Raw genomic sequence first — 12130 nt, 5'->3', positions numbered from 1 at the left:
CCCAGACTTCCTTTTTCTACCCCTAGAAACTTTGTTCTCAAACCACAAGGCTGAGATTTAGAACAAAAATGTGGAGGAGCAAAGGGTTTTCTGCCAGTAGAGAAGATCAGATGGGGCATGCGCGTGGTAACAGAGGGGCATGCGCAGAAGACGGGGCTGATGTGGGAGAAAACGCCGTTCTGGACCCGTCAGCCGTGAGGATGGATTTCCAAAAGTGCTTGATCGTTTCCATCAAGAGGTTTGTCCTGATCTTTCCCATACTCATCACAATGAAACAGAGTTAGAAGTCTGGTGGGATGGGTAGAAATAAACCAACAAATAACGAGAAGGAAGAAGAGGAGGAAGGCAGGAATAAAGTGAAGAGGAGAGGGAGAGGGAAAAGAAGATGAAGACAAGATGGAACAAAAGAAAATGAAGGTAAAGATTGGGAAGATGAGGAAGAAAAAAGATGATGATGAAGGTCATGAAGAGTAGAACTTTTTGACTATTTCAGTATCAAGCAAACTTCTAAGGTCTTCGCATGTGTTATTTCGTCTAATCCTGACAATAATGTCATGAACTAAGTACTGATGATGGTGTTCATTTGGCAGCTGTGGAAACTTGGTCGTGTGGGCTAATTTGTCTAGAGTCATGCAAGAAGCAAGTGGTCCAGCTGGGATTTGAATCCAGGCAGTCTGATTGCAGAATCCATGTTCTTAGCCATTAAATTCTTCCTCCACCACCAGGGTGAAGGATACTGGGCTCAGGCACACATGAATACAGACAGCATTTCATGTCAGGGCTTGGCAGCTTGCCTGTTGCTTTCTCCTCCAGAGTTGGCATGCAGACACAAAACAGTGGACCTAGATAACTTGATAGCAGGTATCATCTCTCCTCCCATTTTGAATGTTTTCTCACTGCTGAAAGCAGCATGGCCAGCAGCTCTGTTCATACAGTTCCTTCTCATCTGACCTGGCTTCCGTCCTTTCCGCCTTTCTGTTCCTGACTCCCCCAGCTTTGCAGGGTTCCCTTGAACATGAAGGATCTTCTTTTGCACCATCTCTTTCCTTTCCTGGTGTGTTGATTCTCAGCCTCACTAGAAAGACTTAAGGGCCAGGCAGCCTCCCTGGCCTGGTGGTCATGACACTGTAAAAATCTGTCCCCTAGGCTGACCGTACAAATAAGCTCGAAGGGCCTCACATAAAATCAGAGAGAGCCCCTTAAAAGAAATCAACTCACGCCTAGCAGGACAGCCAAAGTTCTCCAACAAATAGTCCACATTCCACTGTTCCTCCCTCTCCTGACTGCTTCCACTTGCAGGGGATTCCCGTTCGCAAAGGAAGCCTGGGCAGGGATGGTCATTTGAGTAGGGGAGGGGGCCAGGAAACGTGAGGCAAACGGTTCAGTTGCTCAGAGCAAGTAATGACAAACCCAGCATATTCTTTTTTTAACATTGAATTTTTTTGTTTATAACTTTTTAATATTTATTTTATTCAAGTATAGTTGAATTACAATGTTGTATGGCAAAGTGATTCAGTTATACATACATATATATATATATATTTACACTACATTCTTTTTCATAGTATTTTCCATTACGGTTTAATCATAGGGTATTGGATATAGTTCCCTGTGCTATACAGTAGAACCTTGTTGTTTATCCATCCTATATGTAATCGTTTACATCTGTTAATCCCAAACTCCCAATCCATCCCTCCCCCAGCTTATTCTTTTTGCAGCATCATCAGCAGTGCTGAAAGTCCCAACATACAAGAAATGGGTCTTTTAGCTGTGGACCACTGCATCCTCAGAATGAGCTAGACAAATATTCAAGGAGAAAATGTCAGCCAACACTTACTGCTTCGTACGCTAAGTGCTTTCTTTATGCATAACTCATTTAATTCATTCAAGGCTCTGAGGAGGGTTGTTGGTTCTCCCTACTTATGGACGTGAAAACTGAATCACCCAGAGGTTCTGGGGCTTACCCAAGTCACTCACTTGAGACCCAGTGAGTCAGTCCTTAAGACCAGTGTTAACCACTAGACAAGTTGTTAACACTGGACTTCCCGGGTGGCACAGTGGATAAGAATTTGCCTGCCAATGCAGGGGACGTGGGTTTGATTCCTAGGTCGGGAAGATTCCCTGGGGAAGGAAATGGCAGTCCGCTCCAGTGTTGCTGCCTGGGAAATCTCATGGGGAGAGGAGTTTGGCAGGCTGCAATCCGTAGGGCTTCAAGAGTCGGACACAAGTTAGTGACTGGTTCACATTGCCACCCTGACACCTCCAGACAAACACACATCCTGACGTGTGTCCAGCACCACCCAGAACCCCACTCCTGGGACCAGGGAATGAGCTCCTTAGGACATTCAGGCACATTTGGATCTGATTTCATGCTGCAAATGGTATCTGGGGTTTTAATATATTTTATGCTCTATACCTGCTTTTTACTGTTTCCTCTGTTGGCAAGTTTCTGCCCATGAATACAAAAAAGGCTTTGTTCACGCGTATTTGTTTTTTTATTTGCCAGTGGGGCTGGGGCAGGGGGAGGGGAGCTGACTTTTTCCATATAACTAGAGAAAAAAGAGCTCCTGTCTGTGTCTAGGAATTGAAGACACCTTCAGGACAGCTGCCACTGAAGTGAGTCTGCTTGCGGGAAGTGAAGAGTTTAATGCCACCAAACTGTTTGAAGTCGGTATGAAGAGTTTTCTTTTCGTTTTTCATCCAAATATTGATCTAGTGCCTTAGAGATTCCTTTTGCCTTTGCCATGCCATCCTTGGACCCATTTAAATGTTGCATCTTCCTCTTATGGGGTCCAGTGCTGTCGGTGTTTTTCTTGCTTGCCAAATATACACCAAGCAAAAGGGAGCCTCCTGCAGTGACAGACGGAGCCCAGCAGCCTTGCTGCGTCCACCCCAGCACGCGGGTGGGACCACCCTGCCCCTGGCGTGGGGCTCACCCCTCATGGGGCCTCAGGCCTCATGGAATCTCTTCTCACAGCCCTCACCAAGTGTCCCCAACGAAATAAAGAAAAGATGATGTCAGCTTCCCAGCAGAGGGTCACGGGGAGGAAGGAAGAGAAAGGGCACTTCCTCAACGTTATGCCTTCCCCATCCCAAGCCCGCCCCCAGCCCCCTACCACGTGAGTTTTCTGTAAACCTTTGTAACACCCTGCTACTCCTCTGCCAGAGCAAGTACAATAAACATGGGCCAAACAGAGTTAAAAGTGTCTACTCAGCAAGGGGAAATCCTGCTGTATAAAAATAGCTGCATGTGCTTCTGGATGTGATTTTATATTGCAGAAAGGTAAGATTCCTTCTGCCCCATTTCTCATTTGCACCCACTTCTGCTCTCCTCAGCCAAGCTGGAATCAGTTTGGAAATTCTGTTGCCCAGCGCTTCCATCACAGTCCTTCACGTACACCCAGCTGCCACTAGCAGAAGCCTTCTGCAAACACACTGCATTTGATCCCCCAAATTTAAAGGTTGTGGGAGTTTTGCATAAAATAGTAAAGCAGCAAGGCAGGCTTTTGGGGCAGAGAGCAACTCTGTCTTCCCCCGTTTCCTGCCCCACAGGCAGGCAGCTGCTTTGCCCTTTCACAGGGGATGGGACCAGGTGCCCGCCCTGGGCAGCTCAGGACACACTGGATGAGAAGGGATGGCGTGTCAGGCAGGTTCCGGGCAGGAACAGACACAATTCACGCTCAAATCAGGTGACAGAGCAGCATTTGATGAGGATCTGTTGGCAAAGGTGTGAGCAGGTGGATGGAAACCAAGAAGGGCTTGTACAGCACTCTGGGACTGGCAACACTGGGGAGCCTGCACCACCCGCTGGACTAAAGGGGCTAGGGGAAGGGTCCCAGAACCACTGGGTGGAGTGGACACACTCCTGACTCCCAGAAGGATGTAGCCAAGGGAGGGAGGAGCCTCAGGGACAGGACCCTTACCTCGCTCCTTCTTCTTTCTGCCACCCGACCTGGTCCTTCCATCGGCGTACCCCAATTAGAAACTAGGGCTCAGGGAGTCCACAAATCAGATCCACACAGGGCAGCCTTCCAGGGCAAGGAAAAGGGAGATGAGGAGACAGAAGGACAAATGGAATATGCCCAGCAGGGGTGAGAAAAGCTTGACTCGCATAAGGTCAAATGTCTTAACCGACTCCCGCCTCAGTTTACTGATCTGAAAAATGGTCTAAGGTAATGGTGTTTGGGCTTCCCTGGTGGCTCAGAGGGTAAAGAGTCTGCCTGCAATGCAGGAAACCTGGGCTTGATCCCTGGGCCAGTAAGATCCCCTGGAGGAGGGCATGGCAACCCACTCCAGTATTCTTGCCTGGAGAATTCCATGGACAGAGGAGCCTGGTGGGCTACAGTCCATAGGGTTGCAAAGAGTTGGACATGACTAAGCGGCTAACATTTTCATACTTTAATGGTGCCTACCTCCTAGATCTATTGTAGAGTTGAATGAGTTGATACTCATAAAGCACTAAAAACATTCACACTGAATACTCCGTGTAAGTCTGATTAAAAAAAATATAATAAGTCAATGGATGCAAGTTCTGTGTGTACATGACTTTTGATGCCCTTATGCCCTGGAGGGAAAGTACAAAGCTGTTTTCTGGAACCTCTGTGAATCTTATTTCTGAAAACCCTGCCCTCTGAGGAGGACCCCCACTGGCTCTGCAGACCTGCGCTTCCCAGGATGGACCTTCCATTCTCTGCAGCAGCGCACTCAGGAGCTCGCCGGGGTGGAGTCCCAGAGTCTGGTACCTTCCTGCAGGTGGCGTTCCCCACTCTGTTCTGTGTATGGTCTGCTTGCCTTCTGGTTTAACCCTCCTGGGGCTTTCTTGAGACGGGTGCTGTTTTTATCCCCAGTTCAGAGATGAGAAAACTGAAGCCCACCGAGGTAGCATGCCTTGCACAAGGTCACAGAGCTACTAAGTACTTGAGCCGGGATTTGATGCAGGCAGTCTGACACATGCGCCCACACATGCCATCTGAGGCCAGGCCTTTCCCACGCTCCTGAGAGGTGCCCCAGCTCTCTCTTCCTCGTTTCCCTCAAGCTGCAAGCTGGCTCCCAATCCTGACCACTCCGTTTTCACTCTTGACACCACCAGCCTCCCAGGACCCAGGTCAGTGTTGGGGAGTCACTTCTGACACCTCCCTCCCTCCAAGGCCTGGCAGCCCCACCTCCCCGACTACTCCTGATCCCACCCTCCGTACCTGCCAAGCACCTCACTGGGACTCTTACAATTGGCACTGAAGAGCTTGCTGTCGCTCAAAAACCATCCGTGCTTCCCTAGTGCTCTCTGAATGAGCCTAAACCACACTGAAGACCCCCAGGTCCTGACACCAGTGATCTCCCTTCTGTACATCCTCTGCTTCAGGGAAACAACATGTTCCCTGCCCTCAGACTCTCTCTGCTTAACCGTGGGCTGCACAGTTACCGCCAACCTGGCTGGCCCTCCTCTCTGCTCTTGGACGAAGTCTGGGTCCAGTCCAGCCCTCTGAGATGGGATTGGACATTCAAAACTCTCCCTGGGGGAGCCCCCCGCCTGCGAGGGACAAAGGCATGGGAGCAGAAGGAGGCAGGGAGAGCTTTCAGACGGAGGGGTGGGCCTGACCCCTGCCTAGGGAGGGAAGGAAGGAGAGAGGACCGGGAGGCAAGAGCGTCCGAGAAGCTGGAGAAAGTCTCACCTACACCCATGGGGAAGCCAGCAAAGGCTGCCTCACCTGGGAGTCCCCCCTCAGGCAGCACCCTGCCTAACCACGAGCAGCCTCAAGGGAGCACAAGCTGGATGTGAACTCCAGAGCAGGTGCACGGCACCAGGCAGCAAAGCACCCCTGAGGCCTTCTTGCGGGAGCTCTGAGCAAGACAGCTGTGGCCACCCCTCCAAGCCTCCGAGCCAGCCCGGGGTCGCTCACCCCTGGAAGCACCCCCTGACTTGCCCTGATAGAAAATGACATTTTTTAACACCGGTGGGATATTTTTGCTTTTGCTCCCCGCCACACACCCCTGCATTCCACCATGGAGGGTTTCCTGAGATATGGATCATCCAACCCAGTGCAGCTTCCTGAGCCAGACGCTGCAGGAAACCTGCCCACACCTCGTCCTTACACCCCAGCAGCCCCGGGGGTCTCTGCCTGTGGGCCTGTTCTGGCCCCCAGAGCCCACCAGCCCATGAATGCACAGTCATCCAGAAGTCCAGGAGCAGCCCCCAGTCCGTGACGGATACCCAGGCCCCCGCCAAATAAAAATACCTCTCTTCAAAGACTGTATTCCAAGGATTATTTAGTGCAAAGGCCAAGGGGCCTGTTCGCAATAGAGAGAACACTGCATCTACAGGCCTACAAGCCTCTCAAGCGTTAGGGCTAAAGAGTTTTCTTTGATAGAGGAGTAAATAAGGCTGGAAGAACCCTGTGAGGGGATGTGAGATGGAAGAGTGTCAGAATCAGACAGGACATCAGAGAATGTTCTACTGGGAGACCAGCCTATTTTCGGGAGGCACCCCTAAGGAAAGGCCCAGGCTGAGGGCAGGCCCAAGTTCAGGGACTTGAAAGAAGGAGAGGATATTCGCTAAAGTTTATTTGAGATACATTTTGCTCTAATTGATCGGTGGGGACGAGCAGTTTAGCTAATCATTTATCAGGCAAAGAAAGGGAATCTGGAGCGTCTACGTCTGGGTTTGGTTTTGTTTTGTTTCTATTTGGCTGCATGGAGTCTTGGTTGCAGCATGTGGGATCTTTAATCGTGGCATGCAGGGTCTCGTTCCCTGACCGGGACTCAAACCTGGATCCCCTGCTTTGGGAGTGCCAAGTCTTAACCACTGGACCACCAGGGAAGTCCCTGTGTCTGGTTTTGTCATAGGAAAACACAGGGGCAGCGGTGAGACTTACCATGTCCTGTGGGGAAGAGGGTTCTTACAGTAAGTGGTTTTCCAAAATGTGCAAAAGTGGGGAGATTTCTTAACCTTGGCTGTTTCACGGGATCACGGACCTTAGGTAAAGGTCCACCCTGACTCTGAATGGGTTTCCTGGGTCCTGGGAAAAGAGGCTCCAGTCTCTCCAGTGGTTATGTGTTTGGTCCACACTCCACACTGCCCCCCTCATTCCCTGTCCCGCTTCCTTCCCTGCTAGTGTTTCCCAGAATCACGTCCCAAAGAACTGTCTCCACTGCATCTTTGTCTCAGCGTTTGGGAAAACAGACTTCACCAACCCAGAAGCCCTAGACTCTGACGACTGAAGGACCCAGAGTGAACACCCACAGGGACAGGATCAGGCAGGGAAGGTGACAAACCGGTGACCTCCTGCCTTGACCAAGAAGTGGCCACTTGTCCCCTGTTCACAGGACCACTCGTTCCCATGGCAACACTGTAGGACCAGCATCAGTATATCTTCTGTTTTTTCAAATGGAACAGGGAATCTACATGAGTAAATAGAATCAACTAATTCTTAAATATTGGCAATTAATTCATTATTTTTAAATACTGTAACGGCCAATCACAATACACCTCTGATGACAAGTTCTGGCTATAAGCCTACAGGTCAGTGGCCTTGGGCCAAATGTTAAATTCTCTGAAACCAGGGTCCACCAGCCTCTTCTTTCAGGCATCTTTCATGGAGATTTGCATATAATGATTGTTACTGTTTCCTGCCTAAGGTTAAGAGGTTAGGCCTAGTTTAAACAAGTCAGTGAGTGGTAGAATAAAAACTTAGTCTTTCAAGTATTACTTTGAGGTACTTTCTATCACTCGTTGCTTATTTAAAGGGAAGATTCAAAATGGATCTCTGAATTATTGTTCATTTGGTTATGAGTAATAGATAATGGGCTTATGGTTATTCAGGAAACCATAGAAAATACACCTTTTTTTTTTTTTTTTTGTAGATGCCTACTAAAACTTGTTGTTTTTCAGTCACTAAATCATGTCCGACTCTTGCAACCCCATGGTCTACAGCAGGCCAGGCTCCTCTGTCCTCTACCATCTCCTAGAATTTCCATTGAGTCAGTGATTTTGTCTTACCATCTCATCCTCTGCCACCCCCTTCTCCTCCTGCCCTCAATCTTTCCCGGCATCAGGGGCTTTTCCAATGAGTTGGCTCTTTGCACCAGGTAGCCAAAGTATTGGAGCTTCAGCATCAGTCCTTCCAGTGAATTGAAATCAACCTTCCAGGGTTGATTTCCTTTAGCATTGACTGGTTTGGGAATAATAATATTATATATTTCCAAAAGAAAATTTTAAGGAGGGTAATATAATGATGATTGAGTCTAGGTGATGGCATCTAGGCAGTCATGTAAGTATATTTTCTCTCCTGTGTATCTGAAAGTTTTTTCATAATATAAACTAAGGAATTGGTGGTGCAGAGAACCTTTTGGACAAAGAAATTCCCAAGTTCAAGGACAGTGAGTGTGTTCACCACACCAGGGGCTGCCACTCAGAATGGAGAGGTTGACTTTAAAAGTCATCCTACTCCCAGTTTTGCACGTGATGAGAAGTTTCTCTGTGGCCTTTTTCAGACACGGACAGCTGTGAGCGCTGGATGACTTGCAAGAGCGAGTTCCTAAAGAAATACATGCATAAGGTGATCAACGACCTGCCTAGCTGCCCCTGCTCCTACCCCACCGAGGTGGCCTACAGCACAGCTGACATCTTCGACCGCATCAAGCGCAAGGACTTCCGCTGGAAGGACGCCAGCGGGCCCAAGGAGAAGCTGGAGATCTATAAACCCACAGCCCGGTATTGCATTCGCTCCATGTTGTCCCTGGAGAGCACCACGCTGGCTGCCCAGCACTGTTGCTACGGCGACAACATGCAGCTTATCACCAGGGGCAAAGGGGCGGGGACGCCCAACCTCATCAGCACTGAGTTCTCCGCCGAGCTCCACTACAAAGTGGACATCCTGCCCTGGATCATCTGCAAGGGCGACTGGAGCAGGTATAACGAGGCTCGGCCTCCCAACAACGGACAGAAGTGCACGGAGAGCCCCTCCGACGAAGATTACATCAAGCAGTTTCAAGAGGCCAGGGAGTATTAAAGAGACGCCGCCTCTGATGTTCCCGACACAAACGCCCCGCGCTGATCGCAGCCCGGCGGAGAGCGGCTCTCACCAGCGTACATGTACATGTGTATATATACCACATTTGTCGTTAAGTTACACGAGGGCTTGGCGGCAGCCCCTCGCAACTGCCATCTGAAGCCACCGTTGCCATCTTCAATGTCAACAGTCCCCTTGGAACTCTTCCGAGGGAGGGACGTTCTCAGGAGGATGTAGAGAAAGGAGCCCGAAGAAGAACCTGGAAGTCGTGGTGGGTGGAATTCAACTCACCTCGGATTCAGTGGTTCCCAGAGAAGCAATGGGGCAAAGAGACTGAAATTGTAAACGTGATAAGCAGTTTTATGTATAACTTATTTAATATGAATGTGATTTATGCATAACCTTTTCTCTGGAGTTGTCATCCCGAAATTATTTAATCACTTCCGTGAGAGTTCAGAAAGAGGCTTAGGGAGGTGGAAGAGAAAGGGAATTTTCTAGGAATGACTTCTTTAAAAATGAGAAATGCAGTAGAAGGATATCAACATAAGAAAACCTGAAACCAAAGGTGAGTTAGCCAGTGAAGTACCTTGCTGAAGTCTCAGCTGCCAAAATGCCCTTCCCTCAGACTGGTAGGGGGTAGAGGGGGGGCAGGTGGATATTTTAAGAGCAAATCTGAGACCTGGTTTTAAATAAGCTTTAAAATATAGGATGATATTAGCACAATGCTGTAATTCTACTAAAAGACCCCAGAATGATAGAATGTCTGCTCATGCCTTAATAGGTTCAGAAGGCTACAGGAAGGTCAGACTTAAAAACAAAGATTAGCACTTTTCCAAAGAAAACTGCAAAATAAATGGGGAAAGAACATGAACTTCATTTCATCTATTTTATTTTCATACCATCTTAACAATTTTTTTATCCACCAATATATTTCCAGTAAATAAATATAAAAATGAGGAAGGGAACTCATCTAGAAAATCCTAATTTTTTATGTTTTAAGAAAGGAAAAAAAGTACATTATTTTTGTAAAGTATTTATTGAGTCACTGAGTCTTGTGCATCAAGCAATTATAATATTGGCCTGGTTCTGTAGGGTGGAACTTAGGACAAATAAAGAGTTGGTTCTTATGCAGTCTTTACTTGCAAAACTCCAGGAAAAGAGATTATATAATAAAATCATAATAAAATGTGTTACCTGCAGTAAATGTGTTACCTGCATATATTTATGATACAAATTCCATAAATAGCCATGGTAAAGCAGGGTTTCAAGGCAGGGGAGAGGAAGGTTCAAAACAGGTGGGAATAAAAGGCTCATTGATTGATGTAATGGTGAATGGTGTGAGTCAGTACCTTTGGCACCAAGAACATCAACCCAGTCCCCAAGAGACCGAAGCTCATTGACACACATGCAGATTTTTGCCCATCCAGAGCTAAGAAAGCTCTGAGAAAGCCAAGCCAAATCAAAGGCTTAAGACAAGCCCAGGTGAATGGACCACTTCCACACAAAATTTTGCAATTACAGTAATAAATAGAATTCTTCATCCTGCAAGTGATTCCTTTTCCAGATGAGGAAACCAAAACTCAGAAATAACAGGTCAAATCGGGCCCATCTTTCATTTCCTAGTCCAGTGCTCTGTCTACTATATCAAATTTTTCACGTCCTTATATTCCTAATCCTACCCTTGGGTTCTCTTAGTAAGATCTTGTTTTATGGGAAAGCTCTTTTCAGTCATTTATACTTGAGAATAAGTTATACATATATTGCCCACTCTCAGGATATTTATATTTGAGATCTATTCCTAACTATGGGCAGAGAATCTGTATTCCGATTTGAAAGAATTTTAGGCAACTGAACTGCTGGGGAGAAAATCAGTAGGTTCATATATCAGGGAAGATTTGGTTCCTAATAATAGGAAAACCATTTTTGCCAAGAGAGTTGGTTGCGATGGAATGCATCGCCTTCGAGATGGCAAGTATCTCAGGACAGGTATTCAAGCAGAGTGAGTGAAGATGAATCATGTGAGAGGTTCATTTTAGTGATGAGGAGAGACACAAACATACAGCAATCACCCCCTCTGATAAGTGTTCTGTAAAGGATAAGTAGAAAGTCCTCTGGGAAAACAGAGGCAGGAAATGGGGCGATACCTGCTAGATCCAAGGGAGGAATGTTAGAAGAGGGACAGCAGGTGGATGCCTTCAGAATAAGGAGACACGGTGGGCAGAGGCAAGGAACCAGGCAAGAGCGTGGTGATTTCTGAAAACTGGGATGTTTAGAGTGACAAGCCAGAGGGATAAGAATGGCAGGTTATGGAGCCATGTCTAAGGTGTTTTTGTTAAGGATTTAGCATGGGCTTCCTACATGGGCTGGTGGCTCAGCTGGTAAAGAATCCGCCCACAATGCGGGAGACCTGGGTTTGATCCCTGGGTTGGGAAGATCCCCTGGAGAAGAGAAAGGCTACCCACTCCAGTATTCTGGCCTGGAGAATCCCCTGGACAGGGGAACCTGGCAGGCTATAGTCCATGGGGTCACAAAAAGTCAGACACGACTGAGCAACTAACACTTTCACTTCACTTAGCATGGAAAGTGAAAGCTCTTTCCTACTATAGTGCGAATAGCTGATATGAGCAACATTTCCAATGGCCTCCTTGCCTCTTAATATCAGACCTTACTGACATAATGAACTGAGAGTTAGAAGATGAGGTGAATTGGGAGCTGGGGAGGGTTCCTGGGCCCTTCACCTACTGAGAACACCACTAGCCTCCTACCCATCATCCAGACAGTGCCATCCTGTCTGGAAATTTGCTGAACTATAATTTGCCTCTATCCAGATGTCCCTCATTCACTAAGGGCCCCAATCCAGCCCCAGGGTAACCTTGGGTAATCCCTTCATGGAAAGCAGATCATGTGCTCAAGGGCCAACTTTGCCCACCGCAGAGTAGTCTGTCTGCTCCCTCGCCTGTAGCACCAGTGACTACAAACACCTCTCATTGAAAGCCTTGCTCCTTGGCTGATCTTGGAAAGACAGCCCTTTCTCCAGCAACCCACTGGGGCTCTGGGGGCCGTGGCTGAGCAAGCCAACAGCGGTGGACAGAGGAGCCAAGGCCCTCTGGTGGCCGTGTGTGGGA

The 12130-nt window shown here is 47.9% G+C and overlaps 1 protein-coding gene across 3 annotated transcripts in view; it reads left to right on the top strand.

The window, feature by feature from the left end:
• ISM1 (isthmin 1) overlaps positions 1-10204 on the top strand; it is an 88732-nt gene extending 78528 nt beyond the window's left edge. For 2 of the 3 annotated variants that reach the window (XM_006051321.4, XM_044928294.2), the window contains exons 5-6: positions 2582-2671; positions 8488-10204. In XM_006051321.4, coding sequence (XP_006051383.2) covers positions 2582-2671; positions 8488-9005 — 608 coding nt within the window. In that variant the 3' untranslated portion in view covers positions 9006-10204. The remainder of the gene's footprint in view (positions 1-2581; positions 2672-8487) is intronic. The other variant, XM_044928293.2, reaches the window with a different exon arrangement.
• Positions 10205-12130: the final 1926 nt, after the last annotated feature.

The sequence above is a fragment of the Bubalus bubalis genome, chromosome 14 (genome assembly GCF_019923935.1).
Source record: "Bubalus bubalis isolate 160015118507 breed Murrah chromosome 14, NDDB_SH_1, whole genome shotgun sequence".
NCBI classification, from domain to species: Eukaryota; Metazoa; Chordata; class Mammalia; order Artiodactyla; family Bovidae; genus Bubalus; species Bubalus bubalis.
Note: the sequence above shows the minus strand (reverse complement) of the source record. Positions and strands in the feature narration are given on the sequence as shown.